The sequence below is a fragment of the Hylobates moloch genome, unplaced genomic scaffold (genome assembly GCF_009828535.3).
Source record: "Hylobates moloch isolate HMO894 unplaced genomic scaffold, HMol_V3 SCAFFOLD_24, whole genome shotgun sequence".
NCBI classification, from domain to species: domain Eukaryota; kingdom Metazoa; phylum Chordata; class Mammalia; order Primates; family Hylobatidae; genus Hylobates; species Hylobates moloch.
The window spans coordinates 18,564,816-18,592,599 of record NW_026652299.1 but is presented as its reverse complement, the minus strand read 5'-3'; the positions used below and the strand labels follow the sequence as shown (position 1 = coordinate 18,592,599).

Here is a 27,784-nt window from a genome sequence, read left to right as displayed (position 1 = left end):
ACTTATACATTTCACACTCTTAATGTTCAATTTTTACATTACTTTTGCTTTTCTTAAAGTGAAATGGCATTTGGGCATCAGAGTGACCATCTTACCCAGGTCTCTCTTAAGGAGGGAAGTGCTTCAATTGCTGTCTTAGTATGGGCTACTATAACAAAAATCCCGCAGACTGGGTGACTTAAAGAACAGAAATTTATTTCTCACAGTTTTGGAGTTTGGGAATTCCAAGATCAACTTGCCAGTCCATTCAGTTCCTAGTGAGGGCTCTCTTCCTGGTTTACAGATGGACACCTGCCCACTGTATCTCCATGTGGTAGAGACAGAGCAAGCAAGCTCTCTGAAGTCTCTTCTGATAAAGTCATGTTAATCCTATCATAAGAGCTCCACCCTCATGACCTAATTGCCTCTCAAAGACCCAATATCCAAATACCCCCACATTGGAAATTAGAGTTTCAACATTTGAATTTTGGGAGGACACGAACATTCAGTCCATAACAATTGCTCAGAATTGATCATTGTCTTCTCATTTCTTGATGGTCTCCAGACAAAAATACCTAGTTTCCCTGTTATTTCAGCAATGTATCATCCTGGTAATCAAAAAGGTTTTCCTTACGTTTGATAAAAATGTTTTGTGTCTTAATTCCTTGTCTTATTATTTAGGCTTCTATGAATCTAAGAAACTGTTCATCTCTAAACTCTTCATAAAAGGGCTTTATTCCAGGAAAAAATAATTAAGCCAACCATTAGCCTTCTGTTAACAGACACTTTACCTGTCACATACATAGAAGCTTTTAACATCTCACTTGAGTATGATAAGAAGTATGATGTATTTGTGTCATTTGTCATCCATTTTTGATCACTTTTGCCATATTTCTCTATATTTTTACATTCTCTTTAAAACCGGTATATCCAAAATCAGATGTAAAGCTACATAATAGGTTTAGTTAATGTTACGCTCAGGCAAAGCATGGACTGATCTTACTGGTGCTCTATGTTGGCTCCATACTCCCCCACACGAAGTACCACTCCCATCCCCACCCCACCCCACCACACAAACAGGTCTTCTCTACTGAGAGCCTCTCATTTGCTTGTCAAATTGCACATAACATGCAGGCAACAAATACCCATCTTGGACCAATTAATGACTCTTATCTAACTCTTTACTACAACGATGCCCCAAATTTTTCTTCTACATATGTTCCTTGATTATGTCCCTGCTGAAAAGGTGATTTGTTTTCTTAATCCTAATACATCACACTGCTCTAATTATTCATTCATTAACTATTTAGTAATTACTTCTTGCCAGACACTCAACAGGTATTGCCATTCAATTCAGAATAAGACAAGTTTCCTGTCCTGAAGATACTTAAAATCTAGTCCATGCTCCCTGCTTAAGGGGGACTATTGTTGTAAATCATTCTATGTTGTGTCTCTGTTGTTCAAAGTATAAATTAACTGTTCTATGTTAACATTCTTTCAAACCAATGACTGAGCATTTGCTATCTCCACTCCATTCTTGCCCCACCCTCACCTCCAGATGGATGTCAGTCTTTAACACAATCCTCCAATCAATTGTTTATTCACTGATAGCCTTGAGAGGAAGGGTGATTACAAACTGCTAGCTTAATAACAGAAACAACAGGATTTCTTCAAGTACTTAAGGGGGCAAGTATATTCAATACTGCAGTATCCCCTTACCTATGATTTCAGTTACTCAAGTCAACTGTGGTCCAAATATAAAATGGAAAATTCCAGAAATAAACAATTCATAATTTTTAAATTGCACACCTTTCTGAACAGCATGATGAAATCATGCACAGTCTAGCTCTGTCTCACCCAGGATGTGAACCTAGTGTATCTATACTATAGCAGATACCCGCCTGTCAGTCACTAAGTTGTTGTCTGGGTTATCAGATAAAACAAGCAAAGTGTATCTAGGGTCCAGACCAGTCCACAGTTTCTGGCATCCACTGGGGGTCTGAATGGAGCATACATACTGAAGATAAGGGGGAACTAATATAAGGTGTTCTTTACCTCCAGGATTTCTAACTGGGTTGGGGCTGAGTCTCATATCTTACACAGTTTTTCCACCTCTTTCTTTGCGTCTTTTCAAAGGAGCACTTTCTGTCTGGTGAGGACTTCATCTACATTTTTACCTCCTAGTTCATGTTTTCCTAGAGCATCATTAGTTAGGGGGAAAAGTAAGCTTTAACATTTTTAAATAAATTGGTTTGCTGATGGGAGTTTAAATTGGTGCAACGGCTTTGGAAAACCATCTGGGAGTATCTGATTAAAGATGAATATATACATCACCTGTAACACAGCAGTTTCAGTTTAGGTGCATATGTTTACCATATATTTACATCTGCTCACCTAAAGTCATATACTAGCAGCATTATTCATAAGAGCCCCAAAATGGAAACAACCCAAAGGTCTATTAACACAGATAGATTACGCAATGCTCAAACACCGGAATAGCATACAGCAATGAACAAACTACAACTACATGCAACAATATAGATGAATCTCACAATGTTGAGTGAGAAGAAGTGAGAAGGGTATATACTGCATGATCTTACTTTATATTAAAGAGAAACAGGCAAAGGTGATCCATGTCATTAGGTGCCTACTGAAGGGGATTTCGTTTGGTGCCTAGAGAGGAAATTCTAGGATACTGGTAATATTCTATTTGTTGGTTTGGGTGCTGATTCACAGGTGAATTTGTGAAAATTCAGTGAGCTAACCAATATGCATTCTTTTCTGTATGTACATTATACTTCAATAAAAAGTTTTTTTTTTTTTTTTACAAACAGAAGAAAATCTAGGTGACCTTGAGTGTTGTGATGACTTTTTAGATACAACATCAAAAGCACGACCTGTGAAATAAATAATCGATAAGTTGGACTTCATTAAAATGAAAAACTTTAAACTTCTGCTCTGTGAAAAATACTGTTAAGAAAAAGAAAAGACAAGGCACAGACTGGAAAAAATCTTTGCATAAGATATATTTGATAAGAGGTGGGTATACAAAATATACAACGAATGCTTACAACTCAACAATAAAAAAAAATCGCATTAAGAAGTGAGCAGAAGATCTGAAAAGACACCTCACCAAAGGTATGCAGGTGGCAAGTAAAAATATGAAAAGAGTCTAGGGAACTGGAAATTACAACAATGAGATACCACAACACACTATTACAATGGCCAAAATCCAAAACACTGACAACACCAAATGCTGATGAGGACCTGGAGCAACAGGAACTCATTCACTGCTAGTGAAAGTATAAAATGGTACAGCTAGACTAGAAAACAATTTGGAAGTTTCTTACAAAGCTAAACATAGGCTTACCTATGATCCAGCAATAATAATTCTAGTTATTTACCAAAATATATTCTAAACTTACATCCACACAAAAAAACTGCACATGGCTGGGAGCAGTGGTGTGCACCTGTAATTGTAGCTACTCAGGAGGTTGAGGTGGGGGGACCGCTTGAGGCCAGGAGTTTGAGACCAGCCTGGGTAACAGTAAGATAAGATCCCATCTCAATAAAAAACAAAAACCAACAACCTGCACATGAATGTTTATGGCAGCCATATTCATAATTGCAGAAACTTGAAAGGAATCAAGATGTTCTTCATTAGATATGAAGGAAACCAGAATATTTCTCCCCAAAATATGAAGGATTATTGAGCTGAAGACAAGTAAAATGCAGGGTAGCTCTCTGCCTTCCCTCTGTTTACTTAAAGCAGAACAAAGAATTACAAAGACTTTTAAAACGTCTTTTGATCTCTCCCTATATCCCACTTAAAGAAAGAATGTAAATTTCCCCTTATTGCAGACAATCTTGACCAAGTTAGGGATGGCGCCAGAAGAATGTGAGCATACTTTGCCACAGTTTTCCCACCTTTGGAAGCCTGGAACTAGTTTCCTTTGCCCTGTAATTTTTCTAAAATCTATCGCTCTTTGTTGAAGATTTTATGTAAGATTAAACTCTAAACCACTGCCTTAAGTTACTTTACTCCTGTGAGATGTACACTGAATGCATTAATAAACTTGAGTGTTTTTCTCTTGTTAATCTGTCTTTGGTTGCAGAAGTCTCCCAACTGCAAATTTATGAATATTGAAGAAAAATTATAATTTCTCCCATTCAGATGAATGAATAAACAGGCTGTGATACATCCTGCAATGAAATATTATTCAGTGATATAAAGGAATGAGCTATCAAGCCATGACAAGACATGAAGGAACCTTGAGTATACTGCTAAGTGAAAAAAGTCAGTCTGAAAAAGCTACATACTGTATGATTCCAAGTATAGTCATGTGCCAGATAACAAAGTTTTGGTCAATGACTGACCCCATATACAACAGTGATCCCATGAGATTATAGTACTGTAATTTTTACTGTACCTTTTTGTGTTTAGATATACAAATACTTACCATTGTGTTACCATTGCCTATGATATTCAGTACAGTAACATGCTATACAGGTTTGCAGCCTAGGAGCATGAGGCCATACCACATAGCCTAGGTGTATAGTGGAGTAGGCTGTAGCACTAGGTCTGTGTAAGTACACTCTGTGATGTTCAAACAATGACAAAATTGCCTAATGACAGATTTCTCAGAATGTATCCCTGTCATTAAGCAATGCATCATTGTACATAAAGTTTTGGCAAAGTTAAAACCATAGAGACACTAAAAAGATCAGTGATTTCCAATGGTTCAGAGCTAGGGGTCATGGATGGATAGATGGCACGTGAAATGTTTTTAGGGCAGAAACTATTCTGTATGCTACTATAATGCTGTATATATGACATTTTTATACATTTGTCAAAACCCAAAGAACTATATAACACCAAGAGGGACCCTAATATAAACGATAGAGTTTAGTCAATAATAGTGTAGCAATATTGCTTCATCCATTGTAACAAATGTACCATATTAATGCAAGATGTTAATCACGGTCATGGGAAACTGTGTTGGGGGTGAGAGTGGAGTAGGTAATACAATATGAGAGCTCCCTCTACTTTCTGCTTCATTTTTCTGTGAACTTAAAACTTCTCTAAAAAATAAAGACTACTAATTTTTTTTTTTTAATAAACTCATGTAACAGTTACAAAATACCAAACTTGACTCACTCAAATCTATTCAGGTTAATCCAGGGATCACAAAGCCCTTAGTTTTCCCCTTCTACCTTCAGAATAAAGTTCCCAAACCCCCAGGCGTACAACATAAAGCCCTCAGCCATCAATCCAGCCCCATCTTTAAATACTCTCTCCTGTGTCCACTGTGCTCCTGGTATATCTCCATGCTTTCCTACTGTTCTTTTCCTTGGTCCTAGAACGCCTTCCCCTCCCAACACATCTCTATCACCTTAGTTTAGCTGGTGAGTTCCAAGGCCCACTTCAAACGGTTCCTCCTTTTTTTTTTTTGAGATGGTGAGTTTTGCTCTTTGGTCCAGGCTGGAACACAATGGAGCAATCTCAGCTCACCACAACCTCCGCCCCACCAAAAGGGTTCAAGTGATTCTCCTGCCTCAGCCTCCCGAGTAGCTGGGATTACAGGCGCCCAACCACCACACCTGGCTAATTTTTGTATTTTTAGTAGAGACGGGGTTTTGCCATTTTGGCCAGGCTGGTCTCGAACTCCTGACCTCAGGTGATCCACCCTCCCCGGCCTCCCAAAGTGTTAGGATTACAGGCGTGAGCCACCACGCCCGGCCAGTTCCTCCTTCTTGAAACTCTTTCTTTTTACTGTTCTTGATTGAATGAGCATCTCTTTCTTCTGTTTTCTAATCACATGCTGCGATTATGTAACTGGCTCTTGATGAAATGGGCATCGCTTTCTTCTGTTTTCTAATCACATGCTGTGATTATGTAACTGTTTGTGTTTCTGCCTCATTTGTGAGAATGTGAACAACTCTCACAAATGAGGGACCATGTCTTAAAGCCACCTCTGGTGAGCACTGGTGTCGAGTGCATAATCAGCAAGATTTTATTAAACAATCAATAAATGATATAGAAAAGCTCTTTAAGTTGTTATTAGTACTGGTACAGCAACCCATGTGAGCTGAAGGTGTAACATAAATGTTAACTCAGTAAAGTCACTTCTACAAGGGGCTGAGATAATATGGCTTAGGTATTTGACATGCTGCTTCTATAACATACCATGGCAATAACACTTCAAGTCACAGAGGAATCACTTGCCCATTAGACACACTCTCTGGAAGACCAGATGTCTCAAGGAAGACTTTGGTAAGTGCTGGACTGCAATTGATTCATGGGTGAATTCTCTGATGAGCGTCACAATGGTAGATAAGCTATGTGTTGGGGATGAAATAGGGATGCATATGCTTTATATGCCAGACATGCATACATCAGAGGGAGTGGTCTATTTGGGAAATTAAGGACTCTGACTTACAGTCTTGACCCAGCAAAAAGCCAGTTCAGTTAAGCAGTGAGAGTTCAAAATATAATGTAATCTTAGAAGAAAAATCACAGATGCAACCCACCACTTAAACCTGTAATACTACACACTTAGGCTCTATACCTGGGCCACTTTTCTTTCCTCTTAAATTCTGCTTTGGCAATTTCATCTACTCTAAGGTTTGAACCATTATGTCTTTGTGAGGTACTTCCTGGTCTATATATCCCCTAATGCAGGAGTAGAACACCTTCCATTTGCTTTTCCTGACCCTTCTCTACCGTCTCCCACCCTGATTCCTGCCCTGGGAGGCTAATGTTTGTGCCATCATCAATAAGCTGTTTTCTGCCTCTGGCTTCCTGTGAGGTCCAACCTTGGAGGAGCTCAAACAGGAGATCAGAGAAAGGACCAGGGAGCGAGGAGTTTTATTCACCTGACTGGATGGTTCCTAAACTTTAGAGTACATCAAAATCACACAGATGAAGGCCTGTTAACAGAGATTGCTGGGCCCCACTCCTGGCATTTCTGATTCAGTACTGCTGGGATGGGGCTGAGAATCTGCACCTTGAACTAGTTCCTGGGTGATGCAGATGCTGGTGGCCAGGACTCCACTTTGAGAACCCCTGCCACAGCTCTCTCCCTGGAAGGTTACTGAGCTACTTCTAGCAAAAGTCTGTGCTCTTCTCAAGGTGACCCACTCTATAAGACTGTGGTGATTAATGTTATGTGTCAAATTGGCTAGGCCACAGTACCCAAATGTTTGGCCAAACATTATTCTAGATGTTTCTATGCAGGTATTTTTTAGATGACATTAACATTTAAACCAGTAGACTTGTAGACTTTGAGTAAAGCAGATCACCCTTTATTATGTGGGTGGGCCTCAACCAATCAACTGAAGGTCTTCATAGAAAAAGACTGACCTTCTAGGAAGAGGGAATTCTGCCACAGACTGTCTTTAAAATCAAACTGAAACTCTTCCCTGGTTCTCTGGCCTACAGAACTACCCTGCAGATTTTGGACTTACCAAGCCTCTGCAATCATGTGAGCCAAAATAAGTCTTTCTCTTTTTCTACGTGTGTGCACACACATCCAGTTGTCTCTGTTTCTACGGAGAACCCCGACTAATACAAAGAATTCATCCAGGTTCAAGTAACTGCTCCCTACTACCTATATAGCTCTTCAGACAGGGTGATGACAGTTTGACTTCTACAAACTCCCCAGGTTCTGCACTGTCATTCATCTATTTCTATACCTTTGCAAACAGTCCTTGTAGAGTAAATCCTTGCTGAATTATCCTATTATCAGATGTGTCATCTATTTCCCATTGGACTACTCTTTGGTGCAATGCACCTTAAATTAGAGGGAAAAGTCACCTTCTCTGCTTTCTTTCTAAGCCTACTGCACCTGCTGTGTTCCCTCTTGTGATTAATAGCATCACTTCCTCCCAGGAACCCAGACGCATAAGCTCAGCATCAGTTTTCAACCTCTTGTAATTGCTGGTCCAGCTTTCTGGGTTTTCTATGATTCTGGAAGCTCTTTAGCAGAAAGCATATCTACTTTGTTTCTATATCTCCAGATGCTAACACAGCATGTTCCAGGCATCTGCCAGGTGGCCCAAAAATATGTGCTGAGAAAACAAATAAATTAAAATGTGTATGAAATCTTAAAAATTGTATATGCCTTTCATATACAATGTTTCCAGACTCCAAATTCCAGTTTCTTTCCCTAACACTCTGCTCCACACAAGCAAAGATTCACTGCTAACATACTGAGTATTGGTTCATCTTCCACAACAATGCTTGTATCTATCCCTTCCCTTTTCCACAACCCTGCTTCCTGTTTCTATTATTTGTGACCTGGATATAATTGGGTATTAGCCTTCTAACCTGCTTCCTTGCCTCCAATCTCCCTTTTCTCTAATCCATCTTATATCTTAAATCTCTGATCATGACTTTGTCTCTATTCAACAGCTTCTTATTACCCAATGAACATGAGCCAGATTTTTTAGGGTTTGCATGTAAGATCCTTCATAAGCTGGTCCCAAGTTAGCATCCCAACCTAATCTTACCATTCCCTCATATGAACTCTCCACTCCAGGTGCTGTTCACCTGTACCTTGCAATCTGAATATCTCCAACTCTGTATCATACTGTGTATGTCCCTTGCTTAAAACAGCATGCTACTCATTTTTGCTCACATCTCTCAGAACCTAGCTCCTGCCCCGTTCCGACCACAATGCCAACCCACAATAATTTCATTTTGCCTCAAATACTGTCAATAGCTATTTTCTATATCACACATCTGGAATCTACCAATTTTATTGCTTTTGAATGTATGTATATCTTATCTTTCAAATCAGGCTGTAGGTAACAAGAGGTCCTATCAAATGGTGGTCTACTTTCTTCTATCCTCCAAACCTCAAGCAGTCATTGAAACAGTACAATAATAAGCATTTGCTACATTCTTCTTCAGTGAGTATCTCCACCACTTATGAAAAGGCATGTCTGTGAAGAACTAGTACTTACTGTGTTCCTACCAGAGGGCATTAATACGTAGAGGAAAGGATTCCCGTCTGCATGGGGCTGACAGATTTCAAAGGGGGCAGGAGGCTCTATATTTAGCTAATCTTATTGAGTGTTTGTTAGGAAAAGAGCAATGCATCCTGTGTTTTGATTAATGGTTTTCACGCTTTTGTTTGTGGAGATTTTGTTTGTTTCTAAGGAGTATTTTTTCTTTCACAATAAACTCCCAGAGAATAAAGCTCAGAAGATTTAGATATGCCCAGGAATTTCTCTATTTAATCAGCACTTTAGGTGCCTCTAATGTTAGTGGCTTTGCATTTGGCACTCACTTTGAGAAATGCTGGGATACTGTATAGCATTTGGTACTCACTTTGAAAAACGCTGGGATAGTGTATAAAAAAGAAACTGCGTAGAAGAGAAAGATTTCATGTTAATTATGGAGCAGTGGTAAACACCATTATTAAATGTGATCTATTAATGGGAATGCTTACTCAAATTAACGTTTTCATTTAAAAATCCATGTAATCTAATAAATTAAGGTATTTTTCCAACTGAGAAAGTGATTCTCCACTTGCCTTACAATCACCCCATATAACTGCAGGTCCACTAGTTAATTCTTTCCCTCATGAAACAATGAGGGTAGTAGTAATATGGTTGCCACATGATACAACGCATGTTGTATCATACAAACATATTTCAACTAAAGGGTAAATGTGCTTCTAAATGAAAGAGGATATGGATAGCCAGAGAGAGTAGTATTGCTCCAAACAAAAATCAGACACTTGTCCTTTAGGTAATTTAAAATATGCCGTCCTTCCTTTCTGTTTGCTCTTGGTTAGGGAGGTTTTCACTGGAATCTATTTGAGGCAAGTGCTGAGTATATTTGCTGTCATTGTGTTGTTTGATCTCAGTATATTGGATGCAGCTGCAGAAACAGGTAATGTGGGCAAACATGAAGAAAACACACTGCTGACTGCAGATAATTTTTTCTGGAGTGTTAGGGGAAATCCAAGATAATTACAAATTTTCTTCCATTTATTTTTAAGAATATGAATAGCAATACACACTTCAGTCTTCAGAATGGAGGCTTCACCTTTTAAACTCACTCTGAATTATGATTTAAAATCCATTGTGCTGTATTCATTCACTTGCTCGTTCAAAAATATAATTGAGATTTTGTGTCAGACACATAAATAAGGGGCTACCTACTTTAAGAGTAGCATCCAGGTGTCCTATTCCCACCTCAGAATGATGCTTCTCTATGCTCTATTTCCACAACAATCCCAGAATTACATAACCCATTAACTCATTTCTTTTTTTTTTTTTTTTTTTTTTTTTGAGATGGAGTCTTGCTCTGTCGCCCAGGCTGGAGTGCAGTGGCGCGATCTCGGCTCACTGCAACCTCCACCTCCCGGGTTCATGCCATTCTCCTGCCTCAGCCTCTCCGAGTAGCTGGGACTACAGGCGCCGGCCACCACGCCCGGCTAATTTTTTGTATTTTTTTTAGTAGAGACGGGGTTTCATCGTGGTCTCGATCTCCTGACCTCGTGATCCGCCCGCCTCGGCCTCCCAAAGTGCTGGGATTACAAGCGTGAGCCACCGTGCCCGGCCCCATTAACTCATTTCTATGTTATCTCCACTACTTGCTAGTCTAGACACCTCTAGTATTTTGTGGTTTCAATCTATCTTATATTCAATTAACAAAACAATCTTTCCAAATATAATTTAGATTAGCCACTGGTTCAATAACACAAAATCATGCCTCATTGATTACCCATCATTCAATTAATCACTCAACAACTAAAGTTACAGAGAACCTACTGCTCTTCTGGGCACTGGTGCTAGGGGCGAAAGGGAGAGGGAATAAAGAAGAAATACAATGCATGGCTTGTGCTCTTAAGAACTACAGTAGATGGAACAACAGCCTACCAAAGTTGTCCACACCCTAATCCCTAGAAATGTGAATTTGGGAAGAGTGGTTTTGCAGATGTCATTAAGGTTACAGACTTTAAAATAGGAAGATTGTTTTGGATTGTAAGGGTGAGGCCAGTCTAATCTAGGAGCCCTTAAAAGCAGATAATTTCTCTGGCTGCAAACAGAGAGATGCAGCAACCATGAGAGGGACTCAGTGTGCCCAGTGCTGGCTCTGAGATATAGGCCCACATCAAGGACTGAAGAGAGGCCTTTAGGAGCTGAGGTTGGCCCCTGGTTGAAACAAAATGAGGTCCTCAGTTCCGCAACTTCAGGGAACCAGATTCTGCCAACAACCTGAGTGAATCTGAAAGCAAATTCTTCCCAGAGCCTGGCAATAAGAGTCCAGCAGAACAAAACTTGATTTCAGCCTTGGGAGACCTGGACCAGAGAAACCAGTCAAGGTATCCCAGACTGTTGACCCACAGAACTGTGAGATGCCATATATTTGTTGTTTGCAGCTGCTAAATGTAGACTGTTTGCTATGGCAGCAATAGGAAACTAATACAAAGACCCTATGAACGATCTACAGGGAGGGCAGTCCCACTCCATAAAGCAACACATTCCATCATGAAGTACAACAGGCAGGGTTGGTGAGAACCACTGGCATATTCCTGTAAGTTTTGAAAGGATTTAGAGGAAAGAAAAGTCAATGAGGCTCATGGTAGTTAGAGAAGGCTTTATACAGTAAATAGCATTTAAATTGATTGAATAAAGATGTTAGATTTTTTTAAGTAAGCATTTCAAAAAAGTAGAACATGACAGTGACAGGCACAAGCAAGTTGGAATGACTGTGAAAGAAAAGCTTGACTGGAATGGCAAATATAGTCCAATAGTACACATCATGAGCCTCCTAAATTAAACAGTGGCTTGAAAAATGTTCTCAGGGGTCACTCTAGGCTGAAGTATGAAGGGGAGCAAAAGGAAGGGAACTGTTGTACACATGATGGGGATATGTAGTCCCTCTCCCCATCTTCCCGCATCTGGTCTTCAATCAGAGTACCTCCACTCTAATAGCTTTTACATAGCAATTTGAACAAAGATTCAATGTCTGTATTAGTTTTCTAAGGCTGCTGTAACAAAGTAACACAAACTGGGTGACTTAGAACAATAGAAATGTATTCTCTCACAGTCCTGGAGGCCAGAAGTCTGAAATTAAGGTATCAGCAGACCACCTTCAGGGATCCCTGAAGGCAGTAGGGAAGGATTGGCTCCAGGCCTCCCTCCTAGCTTCTGGTGGGTTCCTGAGCTTAGCAGCATGACTCCAATCTTCACAGGACATTCTCCTCGTACATTTATAGGGTTCACCCTATTCCAGTCTCCAAGATGACTTCATCTTAATAAATTACATCTCCAAAGACTCTATTTCCCAATAAGGTCACATTCTTCTTCTTTTTTTTTTTTAAATTTAGCAGAGTTTATTTGAGCAAAGAACAATTCATGAATCAGGCAGCCCTTAGGATCACAAAAGATTCAGAGAACTCCCAGGTCACATTCTGAGGTACTGGAGAACAAATAAATTTTGGGATTTACAGTCCAACCCATAACAATGGCTAAAATAAGGTTTGAAAGCTAAATATATAATATAGCAACTCTGACCAGCATCAACAGCTCTTCAGCCAGTAATTTACCCTCCAATGTGGACAGACTGGCCCTTTTAGGTGCACAATTTACTCATCATTCCTGCTACTTACTACCCTTTTCTTCTCCTAGAACTTTCCATACCCAGTTCCGAGGATTAGTCCCAGAGTTTTCTCCTTTGGAAAAAATCTAGATGATAATCTATTTCTAGGGAGACTCTTCTACTTTACAGGTTATATTAGTAGTAAACTGTCTTATGCTTAACAAACTATTTAGTAATCACTGAACTGATATCCTCTGTGACAGGTGTCCCCAGACCCCAGGCTGCAGACCAGTAGCAGTCTGTGGCCTGTTAAGAATGGGGCTGCACAGCAGGAGGTGCGCACCCAGCCAAGAGCAAGCATTACCACCTGAGCTCTGCCTCCTGTCAGATCAGCAGCCACATTAGATTCTCATAGGAGTGCAAACCCTATTGTGAACTGCACATGTGAGGAATCTAGGTTGCACCCTCCTTATGATAATCTAATTCCTGATGATCTGAGGTGAAACAATTTCATCCTGAAACCATCTCTCCAACCTCCACCCCCCAGCCCATGGAAAAATTGTCTTCCACAAAACTGGTCCCTGGTGCCAAAAAGTTTGGAGACTGCTCTTCTATGAGACTGGAGCCAAGATGAATGACTCGTCTTAATCATGCTGCACCAAAATCAGTGTTCTACAGCCAGCATGAACTCTATATATGTTTATTGAAAATTAGTCCATCTAAAAATATATTCAGATGTTACGTACCTAAAAACAGTGCATTCAAGGCTTTGTCCCATAGAAATACACCTCTAGCCCAGATTTTAATTTAAGCATATAGGTTGCTCTTCAGTGTGTCAATCACTTTGGCAAATACGTCTGGGTACCCACATAGCTCCCTACTGTTGATGCTAAGTCAGCCTTCCAGCCAAAACTGGAGAGGCACCACCTAGCATTGTGATGTCAGTATTATGTGTGAGCACAACACTTAGCCCTGCAACCCTTAGGTGGTCATGCTTTCTCCCAGCCTGTGAATTTCTCATGTGAAATTTTCAAGATGTAACCATTTTTAAAATTAAGCTTTAGAAACTCTCAATTGAGATTCACCTTTCAAGGTAATGGCATCCTCAAAGCTCAGGCCTGTCCAAGGAAGGTTTATTTTATTCTTTTATGCCAGAAAGACATGAGGTATATAGGGCCCAGAACTGTACACAAAGACATCTTCTCCTATATAAGATCTTCTTCCATACAGGATCTCCTGTATTAGGGATCTACAACCAGGGAGAAAGTACAGAGTTTTTAAATTTTTTCTAGAAATCCCTTGAAACCTTAAGTTTAGAGTCAAGGGGCTTCACCTAATTCCTCCTATCTCCAAGGAACTACTTAAAGCAGTTCTGCACTTAATCATTCATGGCCTTTTTTGTGCCCTCTTGTATAGTTCATATACAGAACCTATAATTAGGCACTCACTACTTTCAAAAGCATGTGTTTTTCACAACTATACCACAAGCCTTTGCAAAAAGGACGTTCTACACAAATAGGCAAAAGGCCAAGAAGAGATATTTTTTAAGTTTTAGATAATTTTTATCACATCCAAGGAGTAGCGTTTGCAAAGACTTTTCTAAAAGAAATCATTTAATTACTACATTTAAAATTCACACAAAGCACTGTGCTAGAGATTAAAGATCTGTGTGGAAAAACATTTTGAATTTAAAAAGTACTGTACCCACATTTACAAGAGTTACAGCATCTTAAGTTGAAAAGGGATTGCTCTATGGAAAGTAGAAGTATAAATACATACTTTAAGCTGCAGCAACGTATTTGTTTTTGAAAAAATAAGTTGAACATTTATTCATCCCTGTAAATATAGAGTGTTACTATAAGAGGAAAAAAAATCAATGTAATCTACAGAAGCCCTAAATTCTTTCATGAACACCCTTGAGACTGTCACCTATTGCTTGGATCAACCTTCACATTCTATGATCCATTTTTACTCTTAAGGAAAAATTTAATTGACTTCTTGATGCAATGTTGTTTTTTGTTTTTGTTTTTTGTAATTTAGGAAATGTTCAAGTCTTTACATCTCACCAATATAGTCTTATAAGAAGACAAGCCAGGAAATTGAGAGCTTTCAAAGACACTTGTGGCTACTCTTAAATTACTTTCTGCAGTTAAAATAACTGTGTGTTTGTAAACAAAGTGCTTTTCAAGAGTAAGATCCCCAAACAGTCATATGTTATTTTTTTCCATGTGAGAAAATGCATTACTGTGAAGGTTCAGCGACATAAAGATGGCACTAGAGAACTAGGATGATGCTTTCACCTCCAAAAAAGGAGAAGTATAAAAGAGAACTGCCCAAGGAAACTCCGATATTCAGTTGCATGTCAGCAAACGGGGGAAACATTCTAAAATGCCCTACCTTTATACGTTTAAAAAGATGAAAGATTAAGTTTCAAGGAACTCACAGCAAAAAAAAGAAAACACCCCAAACAGTACTTTGACTACCTCCAGAGGAATTAAAGGGCTATCATTCCAAATAAAAATATCCCAGCATTCCTGTTGTTGTGTCTCTGCCTATGTGATTGGTCCCGAAGGCCCCATACACACTGGTGTTCTCAGATCACAGCTGCTTCTTGTGCTTTAGCTTGATTGCCTCTACACGTACAGATACAGGGCATGAAGCCCATTTATCGCAGGCTCAAATCTCTGTTGATGTCATTGGAATCTAAGCTTTCCTGTTCCTGAGCTGCAACAGGCAAGTATAGAGGCCCATAGAAGAGGGGAGATGAATATTTAACTTGTCCAGAGTTCCCAGACATCTCAGAAAACGTTATTACATCTACTTAGTACTGACTGTTGTTATCAGCACCAAGTCAGGACAGCTTTATATTTTTGCTGGAGTAAAATTTCAGAATAAAAACCTTCTGGCATTGGAACTCAAAAATGCGTAACTTCTGCCTGAGGAATTTCATAATTCAGAGATGCTGAGATGGTATTTACCTGTGTGTTCTTGTAAAGGTGCAGTGAAGAACAGAGCTTAGTTTTATTGTTGTTTGTTTAAACTTTTTCCATGTTCCCATTGACTTCTATTCTCATTTCAAAGGAATTTTTATTTTCACTTCTCAAATATCCTCACACCTGAACTTCAACTTTTAGTTTCTAGGTCAAGTAGTAATTGTATGAGATGAATTCCAATTCAAAGATTCCTGTTATTTGGAGCCAGTCCTATAACTAGGTAAGAACCTTTTCTTGTACATCTACACTAAACAATTTGTCTGTTTTGCAAATGTGGATTCTCAAAACGTAGATATCTTAAATATGGGCATATCTCAACGGAACAAAGCAAGCATCAATTGAACTCCTCCTTTAAGCACAGCAAGGCCTAAGAAAACAGACGATATAAAGGAAGTGAGATGCAGCAAACAATGAGAGAATAATTCCAAGCCCACAGGCGAGAAGTCAATTTTCAAACAGTTCACCTTGTACGGTCCATGCTATACAAATGCAGGATATTTTTTCATAATGTATAAATTGATGCTTTCAACAATCTGTGGTTGTCCATCCACACACAAAAAAGAAAAAAAACAACTATGGTGCCAAGTAGTATAAAAAGTTATTTATCCAAACTGCTGCTTTTGTTTTGATATTCAAATATGGATTGCAGTCACAGGAAGAGGAAAGATGATAGAAGGTAAAAACGAGGTCTGGAGCGAGAGCTGTGTTTGAATCCTGGTTTTGACTCTTTCTAGCTGTGGGTCTTGGCAACGTTGTTCACTCCTGGGTACCTCATTTGCTTCCCTTTGTTTTTGTCGAAGAGTCCCTAAAATGAATTACAGAGCACTAAACAAATCTTATTTATTATTATGTAGTCTTGTTGTTACACCTCATAAAACAATTGTATAAACCATAGCTTTTTATGAGGGTTTAAAGATTGTTTGATGAGAACCTGCTCTGCATCTTGTCTTTCACCATTCCTACTCCAAATCAAGTCCATGTTCTTGCCACTTCTCTTGTAGCTTTGGGATTCCAGCCTGTTTAAATGACCACACTCCAGCCTGGCTATCCAGGTTCTTAAACCCCTATCCTTCAGTCTCTCGGGAATCTCTACTTTCCATGGATCTTTCCATATGAAAACTTAGGAGACCCCTGAAGATTGGAAATGAAATAATGTGTTTTAGAAGAGAATCTTGGGAAAATATTTTAATATAAAGCAATAAGCTGTATTTGGATGCCTGAAGAGATCCCTCATCCAAGGCACAGGACGTCTGTATCAACATGCCTGGCTTTGTGCTGTTAACAGGTATGAAGACAGACTAGGTAACACCAAGTGTTGGCAAAGAAAGAACAGTGGTTCTCAAATGAGGATGATTTTGTCTCCCCTCTTCTAGGTGACATTTGGCCATGTCTTGAAACTTTCGGGTGTCACAGCTGGGGATGGGGAGGAGGTTACTGCCATCTGCAAGGTAGAGGCCAGAGTGCCAATGAACATCCATCAATGCACAGACGGAGCCTACTACCCCAACACAGAACTATCTGGCCCAAAATGTCAATAGTGTCCAGGGAGATAAACCCTGACAAAAGCAAAAGTAACTCTCAAACACTGCTGGTGGGACTGCACACTGTACAATCCCTTTGGAAAGCAATTTGGCATTATGTGATACAGTTCAGGTTCAAGATGCTCACAGCCTGTAACCCAGCTTTTCTCCTCCTGGGTACCTTCAAGAAACTCCTATATAAGAGTTTTAAGGAAATCTTTTAAAAGTCATATTCGGTATTGTTTGTAGAAGCAATCCAAATTTCTACTAGGGAAATGGCTAAATTGTGGTACATCCATGCAATGTAAAACCATCTAGTAGTGAAAATGCATGAGCTACAGTTGCATGTCTCAAAAGAGGAAAGCACAGAAGCAGACTGACTTTCTCAGATGAAAGGAACTGCAGAAAATCAAAAGGTGGGGTGATAGAACAAGCAGGGTGCCCAGTGGTGACAACAGAGACAGTGATGGGTGTAAGCTTTGCGCTGTGACACACAGATGCTTCTCTTGTGTTATGAGCATGCAAGGGTCCTGCCTTTAAGATCACCTGCCATCTTTGGTATCAGATACCCAAGGCATTTTCTGACTACTAATTGGCCCCTTAGATCCCCTGGTAGAAATCCTAAGCCTTTTGTTCTCATAAAAGGAAGATGTTTCACTATAATCAACTAAGCTGATTTCATCATCAACTTCTCAGATCAGTTTATGCAAAGATTATATTATTTTTTGGTTAATTCCATTAGCATTCCACTAGTCAACCAATGTCTGAGTGCCTGCTCTACACTGGGTTCCATGTTTGGTGCATTACCAACAGTGGGGATGAAAGGTATGTGGTCTTTGTTTTCAGGGACTGCCAGAAAAACTGAAGAACATCCTCTGGCAGTATCACATAGGGCCCTGCAGTGGAAGGAATGGGGTGAGGTCCATCAGAGAAGGAAACAGCTACAGAGAACAGAAGGATGAAAAGGAGTCACTCATTGGGAGAGAAACATTCCACAGAGAAGGAACCCTGAAATTTGAGAAGATAAAACAATAAACAGTAAAACCATTACTTCAATGTAGCATACTTCACGTGAGTCATTCTGCCTGGTTCATACTTTACAGAGATGCAATCATAATTTACATACAATTTTATATCTTGCTGATTATTATATCATGAATAACTTTATCATGTTGTAATATAGTCTTCACAAACATTTAAATGGATGCGTTATATTCCATAGCGTGGTTAAAACATCTTTTATTTAATTACTGTTTTGGGGTTTAGTCATTTGTATTACTTGTTCTTTGTCCCTCCGAATAGTGTGAAGATAAAGGTCTCTATGTAACTTTTCCCTATGTCTTTTGCATTATTGCCTTAGGCTGGCTTTTCCTACCTTAAATTTAAACACATACACACACAAATGATGAAGAATGTTTCATTCCTATTTCATCTTAATCACTTTTATCTTTAAAATTCTTAAGTTTACAGAATAGTTCACATTACCCAAGCCATACAATGTCTTTCATTTCAGCACAGTCTTGGACTGTCTTTAAAATTCATCACACACATAAACTGAAAAACTGAACTACAGCTACCAAAAAGCCTTCAAACTTGAAATCTGGTTTTAGCAGGCTGACATTTCTTGAGCTTGTGACTTAAAGCACATTTTTTCTTTTTGTAGTCTCTGGCAGTCAACCTCACAGATCTGCCGTCTGAGCTGGTTTCTGATCAGCAGGCTACATTCTAGATGACAGGATTACCTACTAATATCTTAGAATTAAGTACCACTAACTTGAATCATAAGCAAATTAAGCATTTCAGCTCAAATGCTTTCCTGTGGCTCCAGCAACTTTCAGGTTTTAAGATTAACAGGTTGTGGTCTGTAATAAAAAAATAAAATAAAATCCCCTACAACTTCAGCTTCCCTCAAGAATCCACTTACCTAAGAGCAAAAGAGGTATCATGTGATGGGATTGAAGCCCTTTGGTGAAAATAAAAAGTTTAAGTGACAACACTTAGTGTCAGCATGACAGGTTACAACCCAGAGAAATCTAACCCACTTGGCTTACTCATCTTAGTATCACTCAGGGTTGAAGGCGGCATAATGATTTAGCTATTATTTAATAACTAAGATAAATCACTGGAGTAAATAATATCCTTGCCATCGTTAAGAATAATCCCAGTATAAGTCATTTCTAAACTACTTCCCGGTGTATGATGAAACAATAATAAAAGCTTACGTTCACAAAGTTCTTTAGTTCACAAATCATATTAATATTAACATATTTGATCCCCCTACCATACATGGTAGATAGGAAAGAAAGTTTCATTATCTTGTGGAAATTTTAGAGCATCATTTTCCAGGTTAAGAGATCTGCTTGGAGTAGTATATAATGAAGTGAAGCAATGAACCCTGGTCTCCTGATTCCAAATCAACTGTTCTTTCAACTCTGCACCATGATACCCTGGATCAAAGCGTAGAACACGGATTAGCTTCTAGTTCCAGCTTTGACATGAACTAGCCATGCCACCTTGTGCAAGTCAAGTAACTGAGCCTCAGTTTATTAGTAAAATGTCATTTGATCACATGATCTCTAAAGGTTGAAAATTCCATTTTCTATAAAAGAATTTTCTTTTTACTTCCATGGGAAGAAATTGTCTTACCACTACAGATTCCTGCTTCCCCCCTCTCCATCCAATTATTCCCCTGCAAGTATATAGATATGATCAATTCATTAAGCCAGCTTCAATGCTATAACATTACCATCATAACAGTGATAACACAATATTAATAGCTAATTTTAAGTGTGTTTTTACTGTTTGCAAGGTACTATTTTAAGCGTTTTATATGATAACTCTTTTAATCCTTACAATGGCCCTAGAACAGGCTGAAATTATTATTCCTACTCTCCAGATTAGAAAATGCAGGCCTAAAGAGGTCAAGGAATGTGTTCAAAGTCACAATGCCAGAGCTGGGATTCCAACTCAGACAGCCTGGCTCTTGAGCCCATGCACTTAATCACTAACTTACGAATCCACATTCCTTGACTTAACAATTTCGCCTACTTTCTAAGAGTGAATTTCAACTGATAACAATTTTTTTTTTGACCACAGATGTTGCCTGAATCTCACTTTCTGGAACAGTAGCATATGGCCATATATAAAGCCCCCAACCAGCACTTTCCCTAAGGGACTATTTCCTGCTCATTCCTGACAGAGGTGTCCACACTGTTTCTGGGGTTCCTTTCATTATACAGACTCCCAAAACCAAACAGGTTACTTGGTAAATGGAAGAGATCTATTACAGTGTGGAGTCATTAAAACTGTCCTTCCCAGTATCCGGCTCCCTTCCGCTTTGCCTGCGTGACTTTCTGGAGGGCCCACTTCCTCGTTCGAGTCAGTAGAGAGTCACTGAGTTCAATTTGCTGCAAACTCATTCATTCCTAAGAACTTTGACACCAGAAGCTAAGACCCCAAAACAGCTCCTCCTCCTTTCATCCTGAGAGAAAATATTTCAGATAGAATACATACATTTTCAATTTCCATATTTAAAATTCACTTCAATCCATTTTTTACCCATTTCTATAAGGTCACATTTGTTCTTTATGTTAATGGCACAGACTTCAGAGCCAGGAGACTCAAAGTACTTCTCAAATAAAGAGTGGATTCCTCACTGTGTGGTAGAAGAGTTTACTGAGCTTCCTCTTTGAACCACAGACAGCATTTCCACCTTCTAAATGCTGTATCCCAAATGGACAGGCTGCCCCTCTTGCTGGACAGCCCTGGGACCCAGGGGACATGCTAGTCATTCTCCTCTCTGTTCTGCATCACTGTCCTTATAAAGTTGTACCAACCAGGCTTGAACCAAGTATTTCAGCATAAGGGGGACTATACAGGAAAAATACACCAGCATCTGTCAGCAGCAGTAAATGTATACAATAAACATCATAAAGTGGGAAAAAGACTTCCAAACAACTCTCAGCAATCTTGTCTAACTATCCTGACCTTAAAATGCCAAAGTACACTGCAGTAAATGGGAGAGCAACATATCAAATGCTGTCACTATTTGCCATTCCATTCTAGAATTCCACCACCTCGATCTTGAAACCTCCAATGAGATGTGCTACAGTAAATCTCCCTTCCACTAATCAAGACGGAAATCTTTTCTTTCCCAATTAGGTCCAATTGCACAGACGAAGCAGTGCATCTGTTTCCCTTTCAAGACAGCTCACCCAGGGGATGGTGGAGCTTTACCGACATAACAGCTAGATGGTTTGTCATATATCTTCTCCTCTCGCAGAGCGTCTCTGCCATCTTTTATCAGTGGTTATCCAGAGCTTCCCTTTTTGTGACAATATTAACCCAGGACTGCTGCCATAAGCATTCAGACTCCACTTGCTGCCTGCAGGGACTTCTGAGGAGAGTTTATCAAGACTGCTGAGCCTGATGCTTTTACATTAAAGTGGCTCCCACTCACAGTTATTAGTGTGTGCGGTGAGCCCACACCTGCACACACGAGGCCAACTCCCCACAAGAGTGCTAAGCAAAGCAGTAGCAATCCATCTGTTTTCAGTTAGAAAATACAATTGCTTTTGCACAGTTGAAGAACTGATCTGATATGAAATGACCCTGGCACTTTTGAGGTGATAGCAAATACTTTGACGTGGCTGCCACAGTAAGGCATTAAAGGGGTTACATAAGCATAAGGCATCCCTATGCCACTTAGGAACATCTGTAAAGCAATAAACAAACAGACCAATAGACACAGAAGTTGCACTATATTCCCAACTTACAATACAAAGAGCCTGCAATCATCAGACCCTGACTTTCAGAACACTGAAATGCTTACCTTGGATGATGTTTTAAGAAATAATTTTATTATTGGCATATTATATTTTATAATTCTCAGTGATTGATACAAAAGCAATTCTCTTTCAAATGGCCAGAAGGACGGGCATTTTAAAAGAGATGATATTAGAGGAAATGTTTAATTTCATTGCCTTTGGGGCTTCTTGTAAGGATGGAAGGCAAGATTGTGCAATGGCTGGGAATGTGGGTAGGGGCACAGTAGGGGCAGATAGAACTCAAAAACCAGCTCTGCATCTTCCTAGCTGTGGGACTTGGGCAAGTTATTTAACCTCTCTGAACTAGTGCAACTGGGTGTTAATAACCACAGCTACTTCTCTGGGTTGTAAAAAGCTTGTGCAGACGCTGTGCAGAAATGGTGTGTCATGAATATAAGGCTTTGTCATCATTATCCATAGTATACTATGGTTTCTATCATTTTGAGTTCCCAAAGAATTCTGCAATGACTATAACGAAGTAATCTGTCCCATGCCTTGCAGAATCATCTCTACCTCTGTGCCTTTCTTTATTCCACACTGTGTTTGTACTTTTGCCATAGGAAGCAAAGATGAAGAAGAAATAGCTAGTGTTCTCTCTAAAGAGAAATGTCATTCTGCCCTGTAACAACAGGAACATACATAGCCTATTTTGTTGAGGCTATTGACAAGACTCCATTCAAAGCAATGGTGATGGAGGTGACTATTCCAAAGCCATGGCTTCTTCTTTTCTACATTTCATTCCATATTGTCCTTGTGGATGTCCCATTTCACTTAAGCTTTCTTTTTGGCCCTGAGACATTTATCAGCATAGCCTACATGCAGATCTACCCTCCCGAGCATGCCCCAGCAATAACTTGTCTCCAGTCCTCTTTAAAACACAATCCTCTCCTGGTTTACTCAGGTGACAAGCTTGCTAAGTCTAATAAACTGATCTAGTATACATACACAGCTCCTGATAGATTAATATATTACCATACTGGCGATACTGACAATTTTTAAGAGACTATCTGAAGCAAAATGTAATAATCTAAATGAATTACTTTATCACGCTAGAATTCTAGACATTTAAGCAGGTCAGTAGAGAGATAAAGGGAGCATTTTGAGGCAGGGTGCTTTTGAAGGCATCTCAAGTTATAATAAAAGGCAACAACCTGTTTTTCATACTGTGACATCAAACCCAAAAAAGGAGACAGTTGTTTTTGTGGAATGACAAAGAGAAGTAGGCCATTACATGCTTAATTAAAGATCCAATCTTTTTAATCCAGCAGAAATGTGATCCCCAATGTGAGTAGAAATGTGATCTTCAGAGAATAAGCATGTTTTTTTGTTTGTTGTTTTGTTGTTTTAATAGAAAAAAGCATTAGGACAAATCTCTTTATTACAGGGCTGAATGCATCCTCATGCCATTGGCCTCCGGTGGCAGTCTCTGAGGTGGTCTCTCTCTCTCACCCAAGAGAGAGGTCTGGTTCCATCATGCCCAGAGCACTATGTCACATGCATTCAACTTGCCAAGAAAAGAAAGAATTCAACCAGGATTATGGATGCTATTTTAAATGAAAGTGGCTCCCTCTTCTGGTGGAAAGCATGAATCAATAATAAAATCATCTCAAAGGAGAAAAGGCGCTTAGCTTCTTCCTTTCCCAGCTCCAGAAATATATGTCAACACAATACCACTAACAAGTGAACCAGACAACAATAGATTCGCCATAGTTCTCATATTCTGCAGCCAAGACTAAGTGGTAAAGAGATCCACAACCGAGATGCAGCAACCAGAGAAGAGAAAAAGAAATGGACTTTAGAGGGCTGGATCTCTTAAAAATAAGCCCTTCCTATAAATATATACATGGATATAGGGAATAGAGAGCTAAATGCTGCTTTGGAAAACTATTGCTAACAGAATTCTTCTGGGGAACAAGTTAATAATGATAAAATGTCTATTTGACATCTTGATTTTTAGTGAGGTCAAATCTACAACATTAAAAGTATCTTCCATCACATTTCAGTAAGTCCTATGGAGACTCTGGACACTTTGAAAACACTTTTGTTGACTAGAAATAATGACTTGAGGCCCAACTATATACTTATTTATCATTAAGCCAAAAATGTAGATAACCTTACAAATGGTGTAAAATATCTATACTTAAATAAATTCCAAAGCAAAGCAAACAAAATTATGTGTTGATAATGTACTATGCTGCTTCCTAAATAAATTCTAACAGGCTGAGGGTTATAGAGGCCTGAGAAATAAACACGGACAACAAAACAACCCTAACACTCCAAACAGAGGAGCCCAGTTAGACTCCCACATTTTGTGTCTTAACCCTTCATTGATTGCTAAATTATATTCACTCCTGAATGACCCCAATATTTCTGCATCGCAAATCCTGCCACTTACTGGAGGCTACAACCCAGATTTATCATATCTTTTTTTTTTTTTTTTTTGAGACGGAGTTTCACTCTTGTTGCCTAGGCTGGAGTGCAAGGGCATAATCTTAGCTCACTGCAACCTCTGACTCCAAAGTTCAAGCGATTCTCCTGTCTTAGCCTCCCAAGTAGCTGGGATTACAGGTGCCCACCACCACACCTAGCTAATTGTTTTTTTTTTTTTTTTTTTTTTTTTTTGAGTTGGAGTCTTGTTCTGTTGCCCAGGCTGGAGTGCAGTGGCACAAACTGGGATCACTGCAAGCTCCGCCTCCCGGATTCATGCCATTGTCCCGCCTCAGCCGCCCGAGGAGCTGGGACTACAGGCGCCCACCAACACACCCAGCTAATTTTTTGTATTTTTAGTAGAGACGAGTTTTCACTGTGTTAGACAGGATGGTCTTGAGAGATGGGGTTTCATCATATTGGTCAGGCTGCTCAAACACCTGACCTCAGGTGATCCACTTGCCTCGACCTCCCAAAGAGCTGGGATTACCGGTGGGAGCCACCGAGACAGGCTATCATATCTTTATGGAAGGGTTTCAGTGCTGGAAGCAATGCAGTGTGCTGTCAGGCAGAAGGTTCAGGTTCAGGAGCACTGAGGGCTGCATCCTCAAGCCAGGGGCAACCAGTAAAGACTCAGGTGAGGTTATGTTTGATCTCTGAGGAGTGCCTGTCTCCTCATTCCCATGAAGATTAAGTAAAGTCTTTAGTTGGGGATGGCAGGAGGTTGGGGTGGGATACTGACAGAGACAACTTGATAGTGGTCATATTTTCTGTTCTTTCATATAAAGAGGTAGATTTCAACTCTGCGGGGAGCTGGAAGAAAGAAAATGGCTATGCAAATACTGAGCATCATTCATATAGACAACAAGTCTCTCCTTGACTGAACTCCACTCAGGTTATTTTGAACTTTTATCAATGAAGCCCTGACTTGTGAAGTTTCATGTTCATCTCTCCATTGTTCATTTTGGCAAGAATCCTGCTAAGTCAGTTTAGACAGAATCCCCCAGCCCACAAATCTGATCATCCTCCACCATCCCCCAGGTGATGATGTCTGATCACCCTGGCCTGTCTTTGGCAAGAATCCTGTTTGGCTGGTTTACCAGAATCCCCTCTTACCACCCACTGGTCCCCCTAACCCTAGCTCCTTTGCTATGAATTCCCACTTTTCCTTGTCATATTCAGAATTGAGCCTGAATTGAGTTCTATGCAGAGGCCTCTTGCTCCCATTGCAATACTCGAGTAAAATGTGTTTTTACTATTTTAACCATGGTCTAGCTCTGGCTTTTCTTTGACAATATCCACATATGACAGATTTACCAAAAATAAAATCTGTTTTTGCCATTTAGTCATGGTCTAGCTCTGGCTTTCTTTGACAATATACACATATGACAGATTTACCAAAAATCTGGACACTGGGATAGCTATAAACGACAGATATATGAGACATTTGGAAATCAGGAGAGGGGACAAACAGAATGGAGAGAAGGTAGAAAAACACATACGCTTTTTTTTTTCCCCAGTGATTAAAAAAGCAAATCTGGTACAATACCATTAACTGAATTAAAGTGTTTATTTGAATTTCATCAATTTTTCTCCTAATATTCTATCTCTGTTCCAGCATCCCATCCAGAATCCCATGTGGCATTTATGGCCATGTCTCCTTAGTCTCTTTTAAGTTGTAGCAGTTGCCAAGTCTTTCCTTGACTTTTCTGATCTTGATAAAATACCCCCCAATTTGGGTTTTTCTGATGTTTCTCATTATTGGAATGAGGTTACACACTTTAGACAAGTACACTACAAGAAAAATATTAGTGCACCTTATCAAGAAGTTCATGGTGCCACTAGATCTTAATACTAGGGATGTTTATCTTGATGGCTTAGTTGTGGTAGGCTCTGCCAGGTCTCTCTACTGTGAAGTTACTATTTTCTCCTTGTATTTAACATAAATTATGGAAGAGATACCTTGAGACTAGGCACATTCTATTATTCCTCATACTTTCACCCACTAATTTTAGCATCCATCATTATGGACTCAAGGAAATTTATTTTATTCTATAGGCTAAAATCCAGCACCGAGGTTAATTGCATTATTTATTTTGTTGCTCAAATTGTACCAGCTTTGGTTATTAAACGCTCCTTTTAGGTTGCATTCTGTGTCCTTCCGAGAAATCTCCATCTATTTGGAGGCATTTCTCTATTCTCAGGCACAACAAAATATTCCAAGTGACATCTTTTTTTTTTTTTTTTTTTTTCCCTGCTCCAGCTTTGGAATCAACCATTTCTCCAAAGAGTCCCAGTTCATTTTACTCCACAAGAATGGTGTTTAGAAACCAAGATTGGTCTCTAGCTGTACTCTCTGTAATGAATAACCTCATGCATGTTTACTTCTACACCATTGCAGATGCATCATCAGGGTAGATCCCTAAACTGAGACTGCTAAGTCCAAAGGTATATGTAATCTTGTTAGATGTGACCGAATTTCCCTACAGAAGAATTGCACCAATTTGCATTGAGGCCAGCAATGTATGAGTGTCTGTTTTCCCACAGCATCACCAACAGAATGTGTTGTGATATTATTTAGTTTTCGCCAGTCTGATAAGTGAGAAATGGTATCTCTGTGGTTTTTAAATTTACAGTTCTCTAACTACTGAACTTTTTTTTCATATGCCCAGGGGTGATCTGTATATTACTTTTGTGAATCATATGTGCACGTCACCTTCCCATAATTGGGTTTTTCTATTGGATCCTTGATCCTAAGATTTTAAGGGTTTAATACCATAGACATGTTAACCCTTTCTTGTGATATATGTTGCAAATACCCATTTTTTTGCCCTAGTTTGTCTGTTGTCTTTTGACTTTACAGTATTTTTTCATGCAATTGTTTAAAGTTTTATGTAAAATGCATCGGTCTTTTGCTGCATCCAGATTTGAGTCATAATTAGAACTTTTTTCTGTACTAGGATTAGAGAGGAATCCAGCTATGTTTTCTTTGGAATTTTTCTGTCTTTTCCTGTAGTACTTAGTTTCATGTATTGTTCTTCACAGTGATTTGAAGTAACAGATATTTTTGGGTGGTGATTACAAAGCTGTCAGGCTTATCCAAAACTTTCTGAGAATTGCTTTAATATCTGTACTCCTACTTAGACCAAGGGTAACTCCAATAGTATATATTTCACCTGGAGTCACTAGTAAGAAGGAATTATTTGATTGAAGAATTATAATCCTATCTCTTCTGTTCCATGTCTGCCTCTGTCTCTTCCTCTCTCGCCCCACAGATGGGAAACTAGAATTCAAATGATAAGCCTAATTGCGTTAGGAGCCACCATGGAATAATTCCCGACAGCCCATTCTTTATTTGAGGGTACACTCTCAGCTCCATATACCAACCTTCACTGTGAAGGATGAAGGCCAGAAACCATGGTAAATCCATCCACAGGACTTACTTCCCGATTATTAGCACCATCTGAGTCTGTTAAAAAT

General features: G+C 39.4%; 1 protein-coding gene across 3 annotated transcripts in view; it reads right to left on the bottom strand.

The window, feature by feature from the left end:
- Window positions 1-27,784, bottom strand: part of NCKAP5 (NCK associated protein 5) — a 998,748-nt gene that overhangs the window by 475,184 nt on the left and 495,780 nt on the right. Inside the window, exons 1-2 of one of the 3 annotated variants that reach the window (XM_058434311.1) lie at window positions 13,285-13,422; window positions 6,167-6,318 (exon numbers count right to left, since the gene is read on the bottom strand). The exons of 1 other annotated variant lie outside the window; for it this stretch is intronic. In XM_058434311.1, the coding sequence (XP_058290294.1) occupies window positions 6,167-6,169 (3 nt within the window). In that variant the 5' untranslated portion in view covers window positions 6,170-6,318; window positions 13,285-13,422. Of the gene's footprint in view, window positions 1-6,166; window positions 6,319-13,284; window positions 13,423-27,784 lie in introns of those variants that run through there. One more of the 3 variants, XM_058434312.1, reaches the window with a different exon arrangement.